The 24,374-nt window shown below is 44.3% G+C and overlaps 1 protein-coding gene across 2 annotated transcripts in view; it reads left to right on the top strand.

Moving 5' to 3' along the window:
- Positions 1 to 20,974, top strand: part of erich1 (glutamate rich 1) — a 28,359-nt gene extending 7,385 nt beyond the window's left edge. For both annotated transcript variants that reach the window (XM_084310189.1, XM_084310188.1), the window contains 4 exons: positions 1,182 to 1,331; positions 7,380 to 7,763; positions 11,504 to 11,698; positions 20,382 to 20,974. In XM_084310189.1, the coding sequence (XP_084166315.1) occupies positions 1,182 to 1,331; positions 7,380 to 7,763; positions 11,504 to 11,698; positions 20,382 to 20,470 (818 nt within the window). In that variant the 3' untranslated portion in view covers positions 20,471 to 20,974. The remainder of the gene's footprint in view (positions 1 to 1,181; positions 1,332 to 7,379; positions 7,764 to 11,503; positions 11,699 to 20,381) is intronic.
- The last annotated feature ends 3,400 nt before the right edge of the window (positions 20,975 to 24,374 follow it).

Below are 24,374 nucleotides of genomic sequence, written 5' to 3'. Positions count from 1 at the left end.
TGACCGCAATATGGTCCACGTTTAGCCACAGACTTATCCCCCCCGACATACCACAAAGCGCTTCGGGCAGTCCTCTGTGCCAGTGGCAATCAGGCTCCACAACCAGGCAGGGCCAGGACGGGCCAACTGCCGTGGACTGGAGGAGCTGGGTTGTGGACTGTAACCAATTAATTAAATTATTTAACATCATGATTGGACTTGTTTATTTTTCTTTCCACCACTTTTAGCTCTATTTTAGCCATATTTTTGCTATTTCTATCGCTATGTATTTGTCCATCTTGTTTTTAACACATACTAATAAGTGTATTACATGTTTTTACTGTTTTTAAATTGCTGGTAAAGGACATCTGAATCTCCCCTCGGGGGTATAAATAAAGGTTTTTAATATCAATATCAATAGGGGGGGGGGGGGGGGGGGGGTGATATTGTTACCAGTTGATTAGCCATATTTTACAGACTCTAGTGGGCTGGGCTCATTCTCTAGTGGTATCATATGAAACCATAGATCTCATCCATGTCATGCTAGCTCACAGACAAAGGGGGTACATGTTGCACCAAAGTAAAGCAAAATTATGATGGGGTGGGATGAGTCATTCTCAAAGGGGTCTCTTAATCGTTCACCACCAAGATATCTGAATGAAAATGGAATCGTTGGAACTTCTCAAGTCTCCTCTTTACAGCCGTGTCCAATATATGCTAGACCCATGCAGATTTACGCCACAAACTCTGCATATATACACTATATACATATATATATCAATCAAACTTTCAATCAAACGAAACTCTCAGGGTCCATATAAAAGACAGGACAATACATAGAATAGATTGCACATAAAAGCACCATGAAATTAATTAATGTCATATTCATCATCACATATGTATGCGACTGTGTTTCCACTGCTGGGATTGAACATGTGTAGGTCAGGCTTCAGTGGTAAGCTTGCACTCTCATTGCCAAAGGCTCTCATTTACAGAGCAATTACTGTATATATTGTACTCTTTACTGTTTCAAGCACACACACACACACACACACACACACACACACACACACACACTATCCTCACCCAGTCACTATGAAGTGGCTCAGAGCAGGGTCTTACCTTTCCCAAACACACTTTCTTTCTCTTTCTCTCTCTCCAGCTGACCCCCCTTTCCTTTATTTGCTCTCCCCCCGGCTCAGGTGATGAAGGGATGGCACCGTGCGCGACCCACCCGTGCCGACGAGTGTACACGGCGCTACCTCCCCCCGCGGAGTACAAGGCAGGTGCAGCAGAGGGATCGGTCACACTTCCCCGGCCAGAGAGCATAAATACCGCCGGAGACCCAGCTGGTAAGAGCCATAATCTTAACGTTTATGGACTGTCTCGTGTGGGGCCGGTGATGCACCGTAAAACCAAGCAGGGATTTACATCATCGGGGGGGCCTGGCTGCTCCCGGCCATTACCATCACTCTCGCTGATTGTCTGTTCCACTCCAGCTGAGGGAAACCGACTGCGGGGCTATTATTTCATATTCCTCACCTCAAGGAAACTCGATGAGTGCAGACGATCCTTATCTTCGGTGAGATCAGTGCAGGGACTAGTTCATTGGATGTGTCCCTAACAGGCTGCACACAGTACTAGGGATGCACTGATGCCACGCTTCCACTGTCGACACAGATTCAGGGTGCTAAACTTTCAGTATCGGCCGTGTAGATACCATGCACCAATCTGATCGATCGCTTTTACTGAACAGTATAGACTTAGACCATCCGTTTGGGGTCATTGGGCAGAAATGATTGAGATAAATCATAATTTTTTTTATCTTAGTTGGAGAGAAATGCAACAAATGAACGAAGCAAATCAAGTCTCTTTGCTTTGATTTGATTTCTAGCCTGTTCCTTGGTATTGGATTTTTAGCCTGGTATTGGACCAATATCCAGTACCAGCATCGGTGCCTCCCTTCCCTGCACAGTGTAACCTGGACTATGCACCGCTGTGAAGGACGGGTGCGCTGCGTTTACAACACAAGACAAAATGAGAGCACCGCTGCATGCAGCACAATAATCTCGATCGTCTCGTTTTCGTGATCGCGGGAAGCCAAAATCGTATATGAAATTGAAACTCGATTAAATGCCCATCCCTACTGTACAGCTCTAGCCATTACCCAGCAGAAGAAGCCTGGCTGGGGTTATACTTAACGGTTCTCTTACTGTATGTCATTTGGACACCATTTTGCGGGTCTCCTTGCACTACAAAATACATACGTAGGCGCTCTGGAATTGAAGTTTCAAGTTTCTTTAATAGTTGTCATACAGAAGTACAGAATACTTTTATACAAAATGCTTCTTACTGTTACGCTCCAGAGACTGTGCTAGACAAGATAGTATGAAATAAAATAGTATAGCATGTAAAATAGAAGTAAAAAAAAAAGTCACAGTGTTCAGTATAGACATATGTACAATGTTCGATGCAGAATAGAAGTAACTGAGTTACCATACAATATACAATATACTATGCAATGTACTAATACAATACTATATAGTGCAGAGCAGAAATGGGATGAGGTACAATTTAGGTACAATTTACAGTAAGGTGTACGAGTTGTAGTGCAAATCCTTTACCAATAAATATAAAGTGTAAAGTGTGTTTAGGTGATCTAAAGTGTGGAGAGTGGGTGCTGCAGTGTGTTTGTTTAAGTGAGTGTGTGTGCTGTGCTGTGTGCATTTGATGGTTGTTGCATAGTGTTTATTGTTCGTTGAGCAGCCTGATGGCCTGGGGATAGAAGCTTCTTCTGAGTCTTTCTGTGCTCGCCTTAAGACTCCGGTATCGCTTGCCTGACCGCAGCAGTTCAAAGAGGCAATTGTTCGGGTGGCTGGAGTCCTTGATGATTCTCTTAGCCTTACCCCTGCACCCCTTGTTGTAAATGTTCTGGAGGGTGGGAAGCCCCCCTCCAATTGTGCGTTCGGTTGAACGTGTCACTCTTTGTAGTCTGCTACGGTCTTGTGCAGTGCTATTCCCAAACCAGGAGGTGATGTTGCCAGTCAGGATGCTCTCTATTGTACATGAGTAGAAGTTCTTAAGGATCTTCTGACTGACTTGGAACTTCCTTAGGCGCCTGAGGAAGTAGAGGCATTGTCGTGCCTTCTTCACAACACTGTCCATGTGTGGGCTCCGATATGTGGGCTCCGAGGTACTTGAAACTGTTCACTCTCTCAACCGGTGCCCCGTCGATGCTGAGGGGGCTGTAGTCCTTGACCCCCGACCTCCTGAAGTCCACAATCATCTCTTTTGTTTTGCTGACGTTCAGGGAGAGGCAGTTCTCCTGACACCACTGTGACAGATTCTCTACCTCTTCCAGGTAGGCCCTCTCGTCGTTGGCAGAGATCAGGCCCACCACTACTGTGTCATCAGCAAATTTGATGATTGTGTTGTTGTTCCGCTGTGCCACGCAGTCATGTGTGTACAGGGAGTAGAGGAGGGGGCTCAGAACACAGCCCTGGGGGGCCCCTATGTTGAGCGTGATGGATGAGGAGGTGCAGTTGCCTGCTCTTACCACCTAGGGTCTGCCCGTCAGGAAGTCCAAGACCCACTGGCAGAGGTCATAGTTCAAGCCCAGGTCCCTGAGCTTGGCTATGAGTTTGGAGGGGACTATGGTATTGAATGCTGAGCTGTAGTCGATGAACAGCATTCTCACATAGTTCCCCTGCCTCTTGTCCAGGTGTGATGCTGCTGTGTGCAGCACATGGGCTATGGCGTCCTCCGTGGACCTGTTAGGGCGGTATGCAAATTGCAGGGGGTCCAGGTTGATGGGGAGGGAGGAACAGATGTAGCCCTTCACTAGCTTCTCAAAGCACTTCATGGCTATGGAGGTGAGAGCTACAGGGTGGTAGTCGGTGAGGCAAGCGGGCGTAGATTTTTTGGGTACAGGGATGATGGTGGACTTCTTCAGACAGGTGGGGATGACAGCCTGTTCTAAGGACAGGTTAAAGATGTCAGTGAATACCGGGGCCAGTTGGTCGGCACAGACTTTTAGGACGCGGCCGGGGATGCCGTCCGGTCCTGCTGCCTTCCTGATATTCACTTTTTTAAAGGTCCGCCTCACCTCATGCTCTGTTACCCTGAACACTGAGTCTCCATCAGCAGACCCCCCCCCCCCCCATTGCCGTGGCTTGTAGGCTGGTGTTGTTGTTCACAGCCTCAAACCTCGCATAGAAGGTGTTGAGATCATTTGCTAAGGAGATGTCACTGTTCAGTTTGAGCGGGGTGCCTTTGTAATCTGTCATTGTTCTGAGGCCCTGCCACATACCTCTAGAGTCAGCCTGTTCAAACTGAAGTTCAACTTTATCCCTGTACTGGACAAAAATCCATTCAAAGCCTTCCGTGTGGTCGTTTGATCTAGATTCACAAAAGCATGCTGTGTGATAAGTCATCGGAACATAGTAGGGCTGACCCCTATTAGTCGACTAATCGGTCTAAAGGCACAGAGGCACTGAAAGAGGATTTCACCCATCTAATAATGAACACACTAGACTAGACAAATATCAAGATGTATCCATCAGTGGACCAATTGCATGCTTTTGCAGAGGACAAGAAGCCTTCAGTCGACTCCTTCAGACATTAAGCACCCCCCACAGCCCAAATGGAATGATAAAAAAAAAATTAAATTAAAAAAGCATTTTATTTTTTTTAAATATTATATATATATATATATATATATTTTTTTTTACCAATAGTCGACTAACGGCAAATTTTGGCCGATCATAGTCGACCATCCAAATCCTTAGTCGGGGACAGCCCTAGAACATAGTAACCGATGTCGGTGTATCCTGCTGTCTTCAGGCGTCACGTCTGGCCTGGTGTAGCTGGTGTTGCTGGGGGAAGAGACATGTCAAGGCAACGCTGAGTGGTCCTGATATTTACTCTCTCCTAACCCCCTTGATATTTGCACTGCGACAGACGTGACTCTTTAGGAAGAGCGCTCCCATGTATGCGCTAGACATGGACACGAAGATGCTTTCTCGTCATTTTTAATTAACAACCAAGGGGGGGGGGGGGGGGGGGGGTGAATTGAAATCGCTATAGAGTTTATATATTTTATAAGTGCTCTGGGGGAAAGTGTGTAAGTCGGGAGTGCAATGCATCACTGTTGTAGAACTCGAGTCCCAGTCCTGGAGTGATTTTCAGAACTCGTGACTCGACTTGGACTTGAGCACTGATGACTTGGACTTGGACTCAAGCATTCACTGCATTTGGACTCTGAAGGTGCAGACGAGGACTCGGACATGTTAATTGATAAATATCAGGTTTCTTTTTGTATAGGCCCTAATAATTTGGCATAATATATTGATGGCCGCTAGGGCGGGCATTTGTTTGGTTATTGTGTCACAAAGTAAATAAGCTCCCTTTTTGAAATGGTCACCGCTGTGCAATATATGTTTAATGTCGACAGACTCGAACACTGGGGACCCGAGACTCGACTCTTAGCTCACGCTAGTTAGCCAGCACCAAACTGATGATATCGGGAGCTATCAATAGTTGGATAACATTAGAGACAACGCTGTGTGTATTAAACAAAGGTGAATAGATGACTGGGCCTTTTTGACTCGGAATTTAGTGACTCAACTACAACACTGCAATGCATTGCCAGTGGAGAGCAGGGCGGAGCTGGTAGCTACAGTACAGTGGAGAGCAGAGCGGAGCTGGTAGCTACAGTACAGTGGAGAGCAGGGCGGAGCTGGTAGCTACAGTACAGTGGAGAGCAGAGCGGAGCTGGTAGCTACAGTACAGTGGAGAGCAGAGCGGAGCTGGTAGCTACAGTACAGTGGAGAGCAGGGCGGAGCTGGTAGCTACAGTACAGTGGAGAGCAGGGCGGAGCTGGTAGCTACAGTACAGTGGAGAGCAGAGCGGAGCTGGTAGCTACAGTACAGTGGAGAGCAGGGCGGAGCTGGTAGCTACAGTACAGTGGAGAGCAGGGCGGAGCTGGTAGCTACAGTACACACGGATGTCCGCAAAACTATCCCTGTGTCAAAAAACATTAACAACAGCAAATGGGAACAACACATTCTCTTAAATCGCCACTCGCTTATAGGCAAATGGTCCGGAAAATTGCTTTTGGTTTTCGGTGTGAATTTGCGTCAACAACACAGAAGTGAGCTGTGAGCTCTACCTCTAGGATCCCTGCTGCGGGTTACCGTTTCTCACCGTCACTCCCTCCTCCGGCTCCATTATACTCTGGCCGCTCGCCAGCCAATTGCTCTCTAGCTCTAGACGCCTCTTTTGACCCCCTCAAGGCCTCCCGAGTTCCTGGAGAGAGGAGGCGTGTGAGGAGTCGGTAGAGGGGGGGGGGGGGCTTGGCCTGGCCTGGCCTGGCTTATATTTAGACTTTTTATTATAGGCTATCATGGGTACCCACATTACCCAGGGCATTTTATTCCTCTCCTATAAACTGTGAAAACCTTCCTTCTCACGCTCCTCTTTCATCAGACAAGAGTCAGCCTGACTGGGGATGTTTCAGGAGCTAGTGATGGATATATTGCATAATGGAGCACGAGGCATAGAACCAAAAATGCACATTTCCCCCGCAGCTCGTTACAGGATCATATTGACGTTGAATTATCTGCAAAACACTGGATGGAGAATACTGTGTGTGTACAGTATCTTCCTTTGGCTTTGTGTGTTTAGGGGGGGGGGGGGGGGGGGGGGGGGGGTGCGGCAACGGACACCACAGCCCGCACACAGGACGAGATTCTGCAGCGTACTACTGTATCTGGGTGGCACTATTGATTAAATGGTCCTTTCCAGTGCCGCGTCCGCTGCACTGAGCTGGTTTTATCGAACTGCCTCCTGTTTACACTGTGCAGCACGGTGGTACGAGGAGCCGCCTGCACCTATAGCTCAGCAGCAGGAGCTTGTGTACACTATTAGTCCTGGGGAGATGTTGTTGTTGTGCAAAAGGCTTAATCCATCTTGTATTTCCATCCATCAATATGAATAATATTGACCGATGATTTGTATTATTATAAGGTGCTTCTGTTACTGAACACACTACAGCTGTGTATTTACACCTTGCAGAGTGGGCAGAGACATGTGTGTGTGTGTGTGTGTGTGTGTGTGTGTGTGTGTGTGTGTGTGTGTGTGTGTGTGCAGTCATCCTTGAGCGTCTGACCCCTTTACTTACAGTATAGAGCAGGATTCGTGAAAGAGACGTGTCAAGTCAGAACCTGTTCACGCCTGCCACCTTAGAATAAATAAAATGCCACCAGCAGTTGGAATAATGGTAAACTTGGTAGCTCAAGTTGACACAGGCCAAGATATACTGTACTCCCCCCAAGGTGACCCACGATTGTTGAAATCGACTAACTTCAATCTTTTTCTTTTCTTTTTTTTGGGGGGGTCAGACGAGAACACCAATGAGAGCAGTGAAGAAGAAGAAGAAGAAAAACAACACGACGGAGAGGTCGAGGGAGAACAGAGGAGCAGGAGGAGGCGGAGACGGAAGAGGAAGCAGACGGTACAAGGAGGTCAAGCGGGCGACGGTGTCCAGAGTCCGCCAGCCGCAGAGCAGGGAGGAGAGCGACTCAGCAAGAACAAGAGGAGGAAGCTGAAGAAGAGACGGCACAAGGAGAAGCTGTTCTCCCTGGGCCTGTTGCCGCGCGCCGCAGCGCTGGAGTTCACCTACCAGAGGGGGGAGGAGGAGGAGGAGGAGGAGGTGGTGAAGGAGAGGAGAGCTGCTGAGGTGTCCGACTTCCTCAAATCTACGATGGAGACCTATTTGTCTGATAGTGAGTAGAAAGTGACATTCACTTGTCTTTCTGAGGAGTGGATGGGCTCCTCCATGCAAAAATGTCCCCAAGGGGATCAAAGGAATATGTTATCTTATCTTATCTTATCTTAAACTGGTAGCATGTGTAATAGGGCCCAGGAGGTATACTGTATTCTCAGGTGTACCATTATGGAGCCACACAAAGGTATGCATTTTATACAATTCCGTTGTTCGCATAGTATTCACCCAGTATTTATAAAAGGAAAAACGACTAGATGCTAGAAAAGACCATTGGCAATTGCATTGGAAGAGAAACACTTGAGAAAAAGATGGATAAAATAAAACGTAAAGGGAGATACTGTGAGCGATTGTGAAGATAAAACTTAAAGGGCGATACCGTGACTGACCACCTCGCCCAGCCCTGCGTCTGGACTTCATGGCCTATATCCCCGTGGTGGATGTATGAAAACTCGGGTCTCTCAAAGGTCATTTCTTTCAGGAATGGAGAAAGACGGCCTTGTTTTCGATTTGACAACCATGCATTTTTTTAAATTACGTGATATAGGACCCCTGAATGGGTTTCCTGGGCCCTAGGGTCATGAAGTTTATTTAGCATATAAATTACCGTATTCTATTCAAAGAAAATGAGAACCGCCAAAAATCTGAAGGTTATAACATTTTCTAGAGACCAGCAGTGAGCGATATATCTCTCTTCACATTCGCTGGCAATTGATCATTCAAAGCATCCGCAGCTCAACCCAATATGAATATATAGGCAATTTACCGATTGGAGTCACAGCAACAAAGTAAGAGCTACGAGTCTCGACGTTGCCGTATCGAGGCGCGGCGGCTAATATTGAAATGCATTGACGGTGAGGTCTGTTGTGGCTTCTGGACTGCCTCATCATTCTAAAGTTTTAATGGACAAGTCAAGTTATCTGGTGTGTCATATATATATAATCCCCCACCCCGGCCCCCCAATGACTGACTGTCCCTTCCAGGCAGCTCCCTCCAGCCCCATTGGTTCCAGGGATTAACTCCCCTCTCTGGTAATGGAGTCTTATGGGAAGACGTCAAGAGCTCCTTCAGTTTTCTAAGCTGCACAAAAGTGTTTGGAGATGATGCCTCGTGACACACTTCCCTTATGTGTCATGACAATTGGTTGGTAGTGAGAGAGTTGTCATTGGCAACAGCTGTTCTATAGACCTGGTTGATGGCTGAGTATTGGTTCGTAGTGAGACAGTTGTCATTGGCAACAGCTGTTATATAGACCTGGTTGATCGCTGAGTATTGGTTCGTAGTGAGAGAGTTGTCATTGGCAACAGCTGTTATATAGACCTGGTTGATCGCTGAGTATTGGTTCGTAGTGAGAGAGTTGTCATTGGCAACAGCTGTTATATACCGGTAGACCTGGTTGATGGCTGAGTATTGGTTGGTTGTTGTGAGAGAGCTGTCATTGGGAACTATCCCCAAGCAAGTTTAGCTCAAAACCCCATCCCAATTGTTTTCATTGTCTTACATGTCATGCTCTCAGACGAGAGCAGAAATATGCAGCAGCATCCTCTGCTGGGGTTAGTTATGACTCAACGTAAAAAAAAATTACATGAATGCTTCTTTTTATGAATGACGATATTTGAGGAGCCTAATAGCAGGGACTTTCATTCATCCTTTTCGTATTTGTGCCTGATTTACAAGGAACGTATTGATATGATACATTTATTTATATTGCGCCCCTTAACCAATAGTTACATCGGCCCGGGGCGCATCCCGGGAAAGAAAGAGAAACAAAAAAGACAGGAACAATATGAAAACAGAAAAAAATACATGCAGCAAGTGTCATACTCCTTGCTGATTTACAGGTTGTCAGGAGTGGACCCTGTCACTAGCACCGACGATGGGAACTAACGTTACGCATCTCGTCCTACTCCTCGCAATTCAACTCACAACAATGAATGTAGCCTACTTGAGGCTACGATTGACAGTGATACCACACATATTTGACGTGAAAAAGTTGCCAAGGTGGCGCAGAGAGACTATAATAAAAGTCAGCAGTGAGCGAAGCATACAGTGAATAACATATTTATTTATATTTTAATGTTGACAATGTGAATAAATGGCACATATTCTTTCGTCTTTGGCAAGTGGCGGAATAATCAACTTCACGGAGGCAACCTTTGAAAGTACTGGCAGAAAATGTATATTTAGTCAAATATCTCCACGAGATTCACACGGACCACATTCTGTACACACGACGGGATGACAAACGCAGCAGCACCATCTTCACACGAAAACCTCCGTGGATGAGATGGGTGCGTTTATTGCCCCTCACTCATATTTGTGACTAACAGAGGTTTTCATGTGATCTCGTGGGAAAGTTTAGATTTTAGATTTTAAAAAATGTGTATTATTATTCTTTTTTTTGTATTTTATTTTTTTATTCTTTTTTAAACAAACATATAAACAAACATGACAACACACGATAAGATATACAAGCATTAATTGTCAGGGCACATCCAATGGGATCACCTTTTGGTTAGTTGTTTTATATAAGATATACCCATAATACCTGTTATCTAAAAAAAAAACCTACATACATATGCTCAGCTCGAACCCCCCCCTCCCGGACCCCACCTTGAGAAGTACCTCCACTATCCCTCGCACCTAACCAGACACTACCATTGTGTGTATTATTATTCTATATATTTTTGGGCTTTTCTGTATTTTCACCCATCCCAATTTAGTCGTTATGCCAATTCCCTTCCTGGTCGTTGCACACATTGCCCCACTGTCGGCTTGGGGAGGGTGTAGAACTACCACATGCCTCCTCCGATACATGTGGAGTCGCCAGCCGCTTCTTTTCACCTGACAGCGAGGAGTTTCACTGGGGGAACGTAACGCGTGCTGAGGTTCACGCTATTTCCTCCCGATCCCCTCCCTGCTGAACAGGCGCCCGACCGACCAGTAGGAGTCGCAGTTTACAACGACCAGGACACATACACCACCGGCTTCCCACCCACTAACACTGCCAATTGTGTTAGTAGGGATGACTGACCAAGCCGGAGGTACCGCTGACAGCTGGATCCCAGAGTCTCTGCAGTGGTAGGCGAGTGCTTAGTCCACTGCGCTACCCAACCGCCCCTGAAAGTTTAGATATTTTGAGTAAATAGAAGTTTTCTGCCAGAACTTTGAAAGGGATGTGTTAAACTTTCTCTATGACAAGAGCCACTCGCAGTGTCTTAACATAGAGCCAGACAGATTTAGAGCGCTGCAGGTGTAGGGAGTTGCATGGAATGTTCTATGGCTGTATATGGAGTTCATCTACATCTAGATCGCTAACGCTGTGGCGTCCTTGACGAACACGGACAGGAGCACTTGGATTGGTCCCCTGGCGCGGCTCACGTTGACGCCTGTCTGCTCCCGGCTGCCCTAATGGGGGGGGAAGGACGACGGGATGGGTTAATCGCAGATACGAATTGCATGCATGCATCGCATGTGTGCCGATTGATGACCTCTGAGCAGGTCCTAAATTATATTATTATTATGTATGGAATATCAGCTTATTCTAGGGCTACTCCAGTGCAAACATGACCAACGTTAACAAACCAGTTTGCAGCCACGAAATACAGCAAATACTATTAACTGAGACATATATTTAGGTTTGGATCACTGATTGGGCTTTTAAGTAGAGATACATTACCTTTTTTATAGTGACGACGACGCCGTTGATTAACGTCCCACCTCTCCTCTCTCTTACCCCAGGCTCATTGCCTGCAGACGGGCCTGCTCTTCCCTTCAGGGCGGTTGAGGAGCTACTGAGCAGTGTGGCCAGTGGAAGAGCGCCCCCCTCTGTCCTCTCACAGCTCCACAGTCTCATGACCCTGGTGCGGCACAATGAGACGGACACACTGGCCAAGGCCCTGGATGAACTCCACAAGACCACCCCCATGTCTCCAGGTCAGTCATCTATCATCTCTCTATGTATCGCTATCTATCTTATCAATCACTATATCTATCCATATACTAGCTAGCTCCACAACACCCCATCTATGTGTGCAGGTCAGTCATCTAGCCACACATCCATCCAACTAACTAACTAACTTAAAGGGATTGTAGGAGCCATATATGTAAGTTTCAGTATTCTCTATGGTTCATGGTGTTGTATTGTTAGTTGTACTGTCACTTTAGCTGGTGGGCGTGTTCACTGGGGCTTTGGCGGCAATGGTAGTATTGATATGGGATTTCATTCACCTTTTCACTTGTGTTGAGGGGGTGAGCTCAGGGAGCGTATGTTTTCTATTGACCACAAGAGCGCAAGTTATATCAAATTGTATTGATTGAAAATGTTATTAACAGATTGCAGAATGGGTACAATACAGTAAGGCTCAATACACACAATTGTTTAGGGGATGCAGACCAGAGAAAGACTTTTGTCTTGTTTACACCAGGGTCCCCCATTTTCAATTCATAATGAATTGTAAGTAGGGTTTAACTAGCACTGTGCAATCCATTCTTTGTGGATCTAGCCCAGACTCTCGTCTCCTAACAGGAGCTGTTGTATGGAATTTGACATTCCCTGTATGAGTACACCGCTTTAACACAGTAAAAAAAAAAGTACATTGTACACACTGTTTAAGTGGAACTGGATATTCTTTTCATTAGCAAAAAATCTGCCAGGATCTGACAATATGACCTTGACATCATAGCTGATGCTAACTTTCCCATGTTCAGACATGTCCATACCTGTTCATGCTAGCTTCTTCTGGATCTGCCCAAGCTGTGTCATTGTCCCAATCCCTCCTGTGTTCGTACGTGCCTGTGCCTGCCCACACTTGCCCTCAATAGTGTACTCCCAAATGCTTGCATGTGTTTCTAAGCGTGTGTACCTGCCCTTACTTGCCTACATCAACCTCCCACTTGTTCATACCTGCCCTTAACTGCCCGTGCTTGCATTGGTCTTGCCCATACAAGCTGTCGCACGCATTTTCATTTCAAACCTTTATTTATTTATTCAAACCTCATGTACAGTCATGTTGAGTGTACTTACATAAATATGCAAAGAAAAGCATATAAAATCACACAGCATATAACATCATAACAATAAGATAACAAGAGGCAAACAGCAAGGATAACAAATAAATTAAAACACATACAACGTGATTTTAAATTATGCAACAGAGGGGAGCGTCTCAAGCTTTAAGGACTGTTGGAGTTCATTCCATGAGCTAGAGGGGCATCATAGCAAAATGCAGATTTACCCTTTTCCGAGCAAACTGGACCTTAACTCTTTAATTGCCAGACCAGAGATATCTCGGGTTAACTCTCCATGCGTTGGCTGCCAGACCCGAGATATCTCGGGTTTTGGTAGTTTTTTTTTTCTTTTTCCGATTTTAATATCCTATTCAATGGGGCCCAGAGGGTGCAGTACCGGCCAGATCCTGCCAGGTGGAAGTATCGAGAGTGCAGTAAACCCGATTCCAGACCGTGTGTTATGTTTAAACCGCTCCGGGTGCAGTTTTTTAGTACAGGGAAGCCTAGAGGTTCACTCGGTCGCATCGAAACGTCTACGGGACACTCTGTACATGTGTTGTGCCGTATTATGTCGTGGACCAGATGGCGATCAAACAATTGGAATATTGTTTTTGGAATACCCCAGAGGTAAGGACTATCTGACGTCAATTCCAGCTTGATTGTGCAATGTTTTCATACCGATCCAGCTGATCAGCGTTTTTAGTGTTCAATACGAATGCCGTTACTGGCAATTACAGCATCAGAAACGACCCCCCCCCCTTTCATGCATTCATGATGAAACATAATACCTATTATATACATTTGATTTGGAAATAGTAGCGTGTGCAGGCAAGAAACGCCAACGCTTATAGTAGAATTCACGTAGCGCCCTATAACTCAGCCTTTCGGGAATTATCCCGGATCACTCTGAAATTATACTTATATTCACCACTGGATAACTCGCGAACGTATGCATGAAAAAAATTATCCCTTTTTTGCATCTTGGACGGAAGAAAGACACTGTCAAATTACCATAGTATTGTCTCCATAGCTATAATATAGAATATAGATATAGCTCTCCAAACATAGTGACCCACAGTGAAAATATGTAATGGAAACCTGGCACGTTAGCTACAAGGCCAAGACTAATAGGCCTGGCACTGAATGACCAGCCTGTCGCTAGAACGGGTTCCATAGGTACGAAAATTCCATTCCAATAATGATGTAGTATAAGGAGGTAGCATAACAGTAATGGCCTTAAAAATTTAACAGAGGGCCAACCAACCTTCTAGTATATATCATTAGTGAGTGATAGACCGAGTCCAGGGATTTAAGAGTCTGCAGCCTATAGATTACATCACCATGATCACCTAGTCTGATGAGAAAACTGCTTCGACAACTCTCTTCCTACTAATCAAAGGAAAGCTGGTTCTGTTTCTGTATAGGAAGCCCATTTTCTGTCGCAACTTGGAGGCAAGGTTGTCCACATGGAATTTAAATGTAAATGTATCATCGAGCCACACCAAGATATTTATATTGAGCCTTGTCCCTGAAGCTTGTTTATCTCAGTTATTCACCTTGTCCCTGAAGCTTATTGGCTACTTATTTGTAGTTTAGCACTACTGGTAGTTTATTTCAGTTATTTACATTTTCAAACCTAAAGAGGTAGGTTATTTCAGTTATTCAGCTCATCAAACGTAAAGAGGTAGTTTATTTCATTTATCCACCTCATCAAACCGAAGTAGGTAGTTTATGTTAGTTATTTACTTTGTCAAACCTAAAGAGGTAGTTTGTTAGTTATTTACTTTGTCAAACCTAAAGAGGTAGTTTATTTCTGTTATTGACCTTGTCAAACCTAAAGAGGTGCCACCTCACAGCACACTGTTGCATGTCTGAAATCAGAGGGGAAAACACGTGTGTGTCTATATATATATGTGTGTGTGTATATAATGTATGTGTGTGCATGTCTATCTGGCTGGTTAATAGGATCAGTAGGGACATGGCTTAGCCCGAGATGTCAGTCCCATGGAATATATGCAACATATCTCTCCATTGGGTCTGAGAGCGGCACATTTAGAAATAAACAACACAGCTTGCCAGTCGCCAATAAAGTCAATTTGACTCACTATGGCGATGTGATGGTGTCTTGTCTCTCGTGACGCAATTAATCCCTGGCACTGTGATTACATTAAAGTACAGATAAAAGACAATTTCTCGATTCATCTGCGTGTTACCAAGGCAACGGGCTGTCCGTGTGCCATCAGACAGGGGGGGTTTATATTAACTCTTTCACCGCTGCACTACCAAAACGGTTAACCCTTTCACTGCCACACGACAGCCGGTTAACCGACCGGCGACCGGCGGTTGTGTGATAGTAAAGGGTTAACCTTCTGTCGTGTGGCAGTGAAAGGGTTAATGTTTAGAACAGCTGGGATGCGTTGTCTTGCTGCTGTTGTTAGTGCAGAGACGGACACAACGTCGTCTTCCCCTGTAGATCCATGTAATCACAGCTGCCAGGAAGTCATTGCTGCCTGGGAGACGAGACGCATGATCCACATTATTGACCACCATTTTGGTTTATTTCTCAATGTGCCGCTTTCAGACCCAATGGAGAGCTAGCTTGCGTATGTTCCATGGGTCTGACGTATCAGGCTAGGACATGGCTGTGTGCATCTGAGTGTGACTACCATACTGTGTGTGTGCGTGTGTGTTTGATTCAGGGGATTCAAAGAAGCCCAGTAGGTGGTCCCACAATGACGTGCGTCTCTATCCCCGTCATCAAGACAACGCAGTGTATCGACCAACTTTCTCTCTAGTGAGAAGTTCCCACAATAGACCCTGCATTACCTCTGTATTTCCTCCACACACACACCCCTGCTGCACAGCGGTTTGATCGCTTCCCTCCACCGGTCCCACCACTTCCAGTGTGAGTCATGCATTAACTCTGTGTTTACAACTGGAAATGCCAGACGGGGGAGGGGGACCTAGTCCATGCACTTTTGTCATGTCCGAAAATCAGAGATTTCTGGAGTAACATCCACGACTACATCACAGAGGTCACAGGGAATGAGTGACTTCTGCTCTGGTTTATATATCCTGGGGGATCCCTGCAGTCTTAGCCATATCGCAAAGCCCCTAGCTGATTGGATACAAACTAGCATTATGATAGGCAGACGGATAATAATGAGAGGCTGGAGGGCACCAGAAGGCCCATCATTCCGAGAGTGGAGTGGCGAACTGGGTAGGGTAGCTGCCTATGAGGAGATATCTTTTAGTTTAGGAGAGAAAGGAGAAAAATACATTAGCAAATGGGGGAAATATCTGGAATTTCACTCATTATAACTGGGTTGGTGGGCCCACTTGCCTAAGACAGCGGCGATGCATATGATTATCTCTATACAACTGTTAGCAAATAGGCTTCGGAGGCGTAAAGGTGGGGAAGGTACAGTTATTCTGGATCACACTTGAGAGAAAACGGGTGTTCTGGGGGTGTTTTTCAATGTAGGTGATGTATAGATTGGGGGGAGATGACCACAGCTAAAAGGGGCCGGGTCAGAGAGGTCGAAATGAGCAGGAGGTGGTTCAGAGCGAGCAGGAGTCACTGAATAGCAGCACACTGCCAGCGAGAGAATGTTTTGAATTCCGATCCAGAACACATTGATAAGAGCGAGTGTGGACCCAGAGAGCAGGGCGGAGAGAGGTTCATCTTAATGAAACAGTATAAACTGCGTTTTGAAATGTGTGAAAGGTTATTAGCAGTTGTCATGACAGCCAGAGGAGAGACGGGCGTCGTTGCTAGGACGAAGATCCTATAAAGGTGACAGTGGTTCCGGGTAAGGGCAGACTAAGATCTGACTGAGACTAAGAGGGAAGAAACCAGAAGAGACTCTCTCCTCTCATCACGGAGAGGGGGGGGGGGGGGGGGGGGATGCCACATCATTCGGCTAACACGAGGATGGTTCAGGCTAACGACCAGGCCTGACCACTATTGGACTGAATAACAGCAGAGACGATAGCAATGAAAATACAATCGGATAACATCTGGGCTGAGGCTTCTGTTTATATCAATAAACAACGCTTCTCCTTGTAAGGTATTACGCTGTGTCAAAGTGTCGAATTCTTACGAAGGTGGAGAATTATTATGGTTTGCGGATCGCACTAACAGGGAGAGATAAGGATTGTATCAGCCAGTATATGAGACGTCAGGACCATTAAAAGTACACAACGCAGAGGAGTGGATGGAGAGAGGATAACACAAGAAGACGTGATACTGGCCAGATTGATCAGAATCTAACACACTGGACCTGTGAGAGTGGAGGGTACGGTTCAGGTTCAGGATAAGGAAACTTAGGTGAAAGAATACCTGACAAATGTATGTATAAGTCGACAAGATGTGCTCTCTGTATTAACACAATGGAGCCCGACCACGGAGATCTCCGTGTTTCGATTCCACCCATTGTGGACAGAAGCACGGATATATCCGTGGCAAGTTGTTATTGCTTTTATTCCATTTTAATAACCTATTCAAGGTTGCCGAGCGGCACTGCAGATGTACCCTACTCTTTGAATTCGAGAGTGCAATACCGGCCAGATCCTCTTAGGGGCGCTATCGCGATAATGCAGTGTGCCCTGTGGCTGAACGGAGCATTATTTTTTTTTAGTTTCAATGGAGTTTTCAGTTAGCTGGATTCTGGATGTGCAGCATGTAGCTTGGATTACGTTTTGGATTGCGGATTTCACTATGCAATAAGGGGATTTATCATCAGCCAATGGACATATCGATCTACCAGATGGCGATCGATAACAGGGAAATGCTCGGGGGGATCCCACCGGTAAGATCTTTTTCACGTAAAGTACATCCCGATCGGGCCTTGTTTTGATAGCCATCCATCCGATCAATGAATGAGGCTAATGAGGCTAACGCGGTTATTTGTAATCAATAATCAGAAACGACGTCCCCCGCCCCCCCCCCCCCCCCTTTCATGCATACATGCTTGAGGATCGTGCCGATCATATGCAGTTTGAGTTATTTCTGTAGCATATGTATAACGGAAATGATGTTGGATATAACGGTAGTAGCTATTAGCCCTGTATCTCGCCTTCCAGGAAATATCCTAGCCGAAATCCTGTATAACGCTTATATTCACAGCGCTATAAAATGAGAACGTATTGATGAAATTTTGTTTTTCTTTAAGCCATTTTGAAGGGACAGTTTATGGTCTCAATTGACAATGAGAATGGACAGATAGCAATACTATAAAGTATAGATTTAGCTCTACAAACATAGTCTGTCATACAAACATAGTCTGTTTACATTTGCCGGTCCTCTAGAGATTTATTAGACGCATCCCAATGGCCCAGAATGTGTTAATGTAGCTTTATTTGCTGTTTAATGTAGTTGATTTTTCTTAGTTTTGTGTTGGGTTTATTTATTTATTTTTTATTCTTTTTTTTTACCCCCCATGTGGGGTGGTGTCATTGTAGTCTTGATGTTAGTGGTCTAGGTGTGTGTTGTCTTTCAGGACCGACCTATGTTGATTCACAAGCTATGTCATTACTTTGTGTTGTCCTGATGTCCTGTGTGTGCAAAAAGAAAAAAACGTCAATAAAGTATAAGTCATAAAAAAAAACTGTTTACAAAATGTGACTCTACCTGCACATCGTGTTAATTGTGTTGCCGATTTTTTACCTGAATCCTGTCATCATGTCGTAAGGATAACATGTGATAATTGGACATAAAACCTAGGGATGTGTTCTGAGAGCAGACGTCATTTCCTCAGCTTTCCTCAAGTCGGGCCTAACACAGTTAGAAGAGTTGTACACAGTAAATTTCGCTGAGTAAATTTTACTCAAACTGAGTAAATTTTACTCAAACTGACTACAATTTTACTCACTTGGGCTCAAATGGACTCAGTTTGAGTAAAATTTACTCTGCGAAATGTACTGTGTAGAAATAGTGCTTGTATCATCTGTATCATCACACGAGCATACACACAAAAGCACCGTAAGTGACTTACACACCACACAAGCACACGTATCACATGCACACACTGCTGCTACTTTTCTTTTTTTAAGTGTTTCCCTGCCCACTCGTTTGCCATTATTATAAGTAATAATCCACAAGAGTAAAGGGAGAGCCATTTGTTTTAATTTATACAGCCATGTTGGCAAGACAAGGCCATTTGTTAACATAGAATCACATTTGACTTGATAATTAGGGGCCTGCCGCAATGCACCAAGGTGAAAGGTGTGTTGCTTTAAAGTAGGGCTGGGCGATATAACGATAACGATAAATATCGCGATATATTTTAATAATCGATAGCGAATATCGAAATAAAATAAAAATCGAAAAATCGCCTTTTTTTTTTTTTTTTTTTTTTTTTTTTTTACCTGCAACAGGGCAGTTTTAAAACCAGAGACAGTGGACAGACTTGTCTTTCTTGCCTGCAACTTAAAGTAATGGCTTTGCTTGTCCAAATGACAATACTGACCAAATTCAGATTTCTTTTTCTCTTGTCCATTTATTTTGTTTGCTTTCTAATTTAAAATACATTTTGAAACCGTCTGTACACAGTAGGCTATGTGTGCTAGCAGAACTAGACTCCAGTCACGAGTCACAGTGCACATGTGCGGTGGTTTGTCCACCAAAAAAGCGCCAAAAGATCGAAAATAAACTAGCAGAGCCAGAACTGTTCAACTCCTCTGGAGCCACAGCCAGCAGAGAAGCCGGTTTACTTTAGCTTTTAAACCAGCTGCAGCCTGAGAACTGGAGTGTGAGGGGATGTAACACTAAAGATGGCGGCAATGACAAAGAATTGCTGCAAAATAAACATACATCTGTTGTTAAAAAAAAAAAAAATGTTTTTTTTTTTTTTTTTTTTTTTTATACTTATAACAATTCGATAATTATCGATATCGAGAAATAAAATAAAATTATCATATCGTTATCGCGATATGATTTTTTTCCATATCGCCCAGCCCTACTTTAAAGCCAGCCGTGTGTTTAAAGCTACCCTGGTGTTTGGGGTGATATGGTGTTAGTTAACTCTGTGTCCACGGCCACGCTGAGCTCACGTAAGCCTGTGTGCTTTTGGTACAGTCAGTCAGTCACCTGACCAAAGTACTTCAAGTTTTCTTTCACAGTTCACTGAAGCCTCACTACTTTGTACCCGCAGCGGTAGGAATCAATTGACCACAGGGGCTGAAGCTGATCCCCATGGTTGTCTACCGCTATTTCACTGATCCGCTCCTCGCTCTCGCTCTCTCTCCTGTACGACGCCGCTTCCGATGCCCTTTATATGCTTCACATTTGATGACCTGCAGAGCCACAGAACAGAACCCTTCATGTTTAATAATTCAAAACTTCTCCCAATGACATGATATAAGGGAGATAGGGGGAAAAGGAGAAGAAAGAGAGGGAGAGATGAATGTATACACAGACAACGGATGTTGGGATATACTGTAAAATATTACATCTTGTTTATGCTCAAGACGTTAGTTGGATAACAGTTTGCGCAGGGAATCCTCTTCACAACCAAGCAGCTCTCGCCTCGTTCTCCTCTGAGAATATTCCACATTGTCAGTGTCGTCACGTCATCCTGAAATCTACCTTCTGTCATCGTTTTTTCAGAGGAATCCACTGCAGTCGTCTCACTGCTCCGATACTGGATCACAGACATCCTCCCCATGCAGAGCGACACAGAGACGGGGACCATGTAGAACACAACCACAAGACCGTCAAGCAGACTGAGGAAAGATGCCAGGAAGATAATAATAATAATATACTTTATTTGTATAGCACCTTTCATACAGAAACTGCAGAAAAAAGACAGGATCTAACATCCCAACAGGCCACCTTGTTTATGGTTTGATTCAGTTTTAAATAGACAATAATAAAAAGAGTAAGATAAAATAGTGCAATAGTGCAGTGCACTAAAATAGTAGAATAGAATAGACTTTTTTTTTTTACAGTGCAATAAAATAGTTCTCGATTACTGTTTAACAGTTTAAAGTCTTTACCTTCTCTGTTTGGTATCCACAGTTTAAAACTTGACAGTCTTCCCTCCTATTTGATAGCCACTTTGACCCTTCGAACCTCCCACTCAAGATGATGTTCTTTTTATGTATTTTTATACAATATTTCTCTGTACCATTTGAAAAACTGTTATTACTTGATGTGCTGTGCACAGAAATACTGAATAAAATGGTTTTATATATATGTGATCCTTGCTGTTGTCATCGTGTGCAGTTAATTGTTCTCGTAACATATTTTGTTAAAAGAAAGTACGGCTCCAAAACTCAACAACCCAACTCATGGTGAGCTGGTGAAATCCTAGCATGATTGAGCTTAATGGTGTTATTGGATCTGACCTGTCACTCACCCGCCTGGTGTCAGACTTGTTGTTCCCACAACGGCTCAGGCACCTAATTGTTATTAGCATCACACTCCTCATCCTCCTCCTCCACCCGCCTGATTTTCAGGAGCCGAAAATGCCAAGTCCTCTGGAACTCCACCATCTTGCATAAGTCATGACATTTAAAGCCAACCGGCTAACTCGATAGCACCCCCCAATTACCCCAAACTCTCCCCCGTAAAATCAATTTCCGAGCTGGTTGGAGCATCATATGCCTCTTCAGATTTGCTAGTTTTTAGCTACCGGTAATCACATTGGATTGGATTGATTGATTTGTGTTTAGGTAGCAGTGGGGCGACAGTGGTTCGGGAGGTAGAGCAGTCGTCTGGTAATCCGGAGGTTCTGAGCAGCAGGTTGGCACCTTGCATGGTTGCCTCCGCCATCGGTGTGTGAATGTGTGAGTGAATGGGTAAAATGTGAGGAACAAATTGTAAAGCGCTTTGGATAAAAGCGCTATATAAATTTACCATTTTAGGTAGTCCAGGAGTGCTAAAACCTTTCGACGTGGAGTGCCAAGGGCCTGAAATTAATCCGGGGTTAACTGTCGTAGGCGTTCTCTCACAATCATCCAAGGAGGATGTTATCGTAAGAGAAAACTTAAAGGAACACGCCAACATTTTGGGAAATTAGTCTAAAATCGTCTTCTTCAGAGAGACACGAAGATAGATACCAGTTTTCTCTCTGTGGGTTCAGTAGAAATATATTTGGCTGCACGTTAGCCTAGCTTAGCACAATGAATAGAAGCAGACATGGCCGGTTAGCCTAGGCATTGTCCAACTAACACCTCTCCCGAAGGCTAACCGGCCATGTCCGCTTCCATTCATTGTGCTAAGCTAGGCTAACATGCAGCCAGATAGCTTTCTACTGAACGCAGAGAGGAATCTGGTATCTATCTTCTTGTCTCTCTCTGGAGAAGACTGTAAGCTAATTTCCCAAAATGTTGGCGTGTTCCTTTAAGACAATGTTGGTGAATGAGGTCCATTGATCATTTCATAAATGTAACGAGTAAATAACGCTGTCTAATGTCAGTAGGGATCATGTCCCAGTCGAGGGTTTTTGCCCCAGATCCCAATCAGAGTAATGTAACATCTGAGGCTGCGGTTACATTAAAGGGAAACAACAACGTTTCATTTTCACTTTTCTGAACGTTGCGTTTATGCAGGCAGGTTAGACGTCGTTTGTCTCCTGTATGCGCGGGAGGTATTTGTCGCGTGCTCAAGCCAGACAGAGAGAGAGCACAGAGCGTACGTGCCTTTTACACACACTCCAACACACTGGCATTTAGTACAATACGCAGGTGCGTGGGCTCACGCTGTCATACATCGCGATAAAAGGACATATAATAAAAATACTATCAAGTAAATAAACAGTGTAAAGATATATCGCTTATATCTTTCTTATATCTCTGTCACATTTAACCGTGGAAAGAGAGAGCGTGCGCGTTCTGATGGACGACATTGAACAAGTGTATGCTGCTGAGCTGCTCGACAAGTTTTTAAATTACATTTTATGGACGTCTCGAGTTGAAGCAGACCGTCAAACGTATTCCATAGGACAAGGACTCAAGAGCCTCTTTTCTTGACAAGCGGCCAACAAATTTATTTTGTTTGATGCGCGAGCTAAGCGCCTTTGTATTGTAAGTAACCGTTGCATTTGTACTGTGTTCATTCAATAAATATAGTTCTCACGGCGTGAGAGGGACGAGGAGTTGTGATGATGAGCCCAAGATAATAAACGCCTGTTTATAAAGAACCGACCTGTGTCCGTGTCGTTGGGGAGAGAGCTACAGTCTATCGGTCTATCCTACATTACGCTTGTGACGGAGACAGACTTTTCGGAACCTTCATTTGGGAGAAATAAATAATACGTGTAATAATAAGTAAGACAACGTATACGTTTAATGAATTCCATATAAATCATTAATCTGGACCTTCAGAACAGTTTGTCTCGAACATTGGCTATAGGCTTCTAAAACAATTGAATAGGCTAATTGTTTTTTTTAGCCTGTTATTCGTTTTAACTTCTTGAATTCACATTTCTTTAGTTTGCAATATTGCAACTGCAAGCCAATGTTCCAAGACATACACCCTTTTATTGGTTAGGCTGCTATTTGAATACACCGTTTAGCACTAAATGGTGGATTCAAATAGCCTAACAATTACAAATAAAAGGCCAATATGTCTCGGAACATTGGCTTGCAGTTGCATTATTGCAAACTAAAGAAATGTGAATTAAAGAAGTTAAAATTAATAACAGGCTGAAAAAACAATTAGCCTATTCAATTGCTTTAGAAGCCTATAGTTCGAGACACTCTTTTACTCTTGAGCAATCATATTTATTAGAGGCTCCATTTTTCGTGGACGAAATACACCAGTCTATAGATATAATTGTTCCCGACATAATGCTACCTGCCTCGACAAAATCCGTGACTCGGTTGCGATACAGATGAATTATCTTCTCAGAATAGTATAAGTGACTATCTTTTATGCGTATTTTACATCTTGAGCAATAATATTTGCGTCTTGTTCTAGCAGCGTTCTGTGATATCATCATCATCATCTGTCATATCAAGGGCATGCGGATGTTGGTGTCTAGTGCGCATGGGCGTTGGGCGTGAATGGCTCCGTATACCGGCTCGCTTTGTTTACATGCCACCGTTCCAAGGGAGTTATGACAACGAAAACCCCCTTTGAGCGTTGCCGCTAGGAAAATGAAAATGCCAGCTAAAACGGCGTTGCCTTTTAACTTGGACATGCAAACGAAATAACTCGAAAATGAAACGTTGTTTTCCTTTAGTGTAACCAAGGCCTGAGTATCTGCCGATACAATGTTTGTATTCTCCTAGATAATACAGCTGGACAGTGAACACTTCAAGTAAATTAAAGTTAGTAAAAACCAATCCAATGTATGTAATGTGGTGGAACCACAGCGGTGAAGTGTCTCTTCAGTTCTGGAAGGGACACGGAAGTCGAGGTGTGAGGGAAGAGGAAGAAGGGGGGAAGGGGAGGTGAAATCAGAGAAAACCCTCCACAGTAAGATGTGCTTGGTTATTGAATAGCTCTGCTTAAAGAAAAATAATGTGCCTAGGAGATATCATAAAATAACATATTCCTTTATTGATCCCCAAGGGGAAATTCAGGAATAGCAGCATAGAGGAGGTACAGGTACATGGTAATAGTAGAATACACAATACAGGTAATAAAATTATA

This window comes from Notolepis coatsorum, assembly GCF_963971535.1.
Source record: "Notolepis coatsorum genome assembly, chromosome: 3".
In the NCBI taxonomy this organism is placed as follows: Eukaryota; Metazoa; Chordata; class Actinopteri; order Aulopiformes; family Paralepididae; genus Notolepis; species Notolepis coatsorum.
The sequence above is the reverse complement of the archived record's forward strand: the minus strand, read 5'-3'. Positions and strand labels throughout refer to the sequence as shown.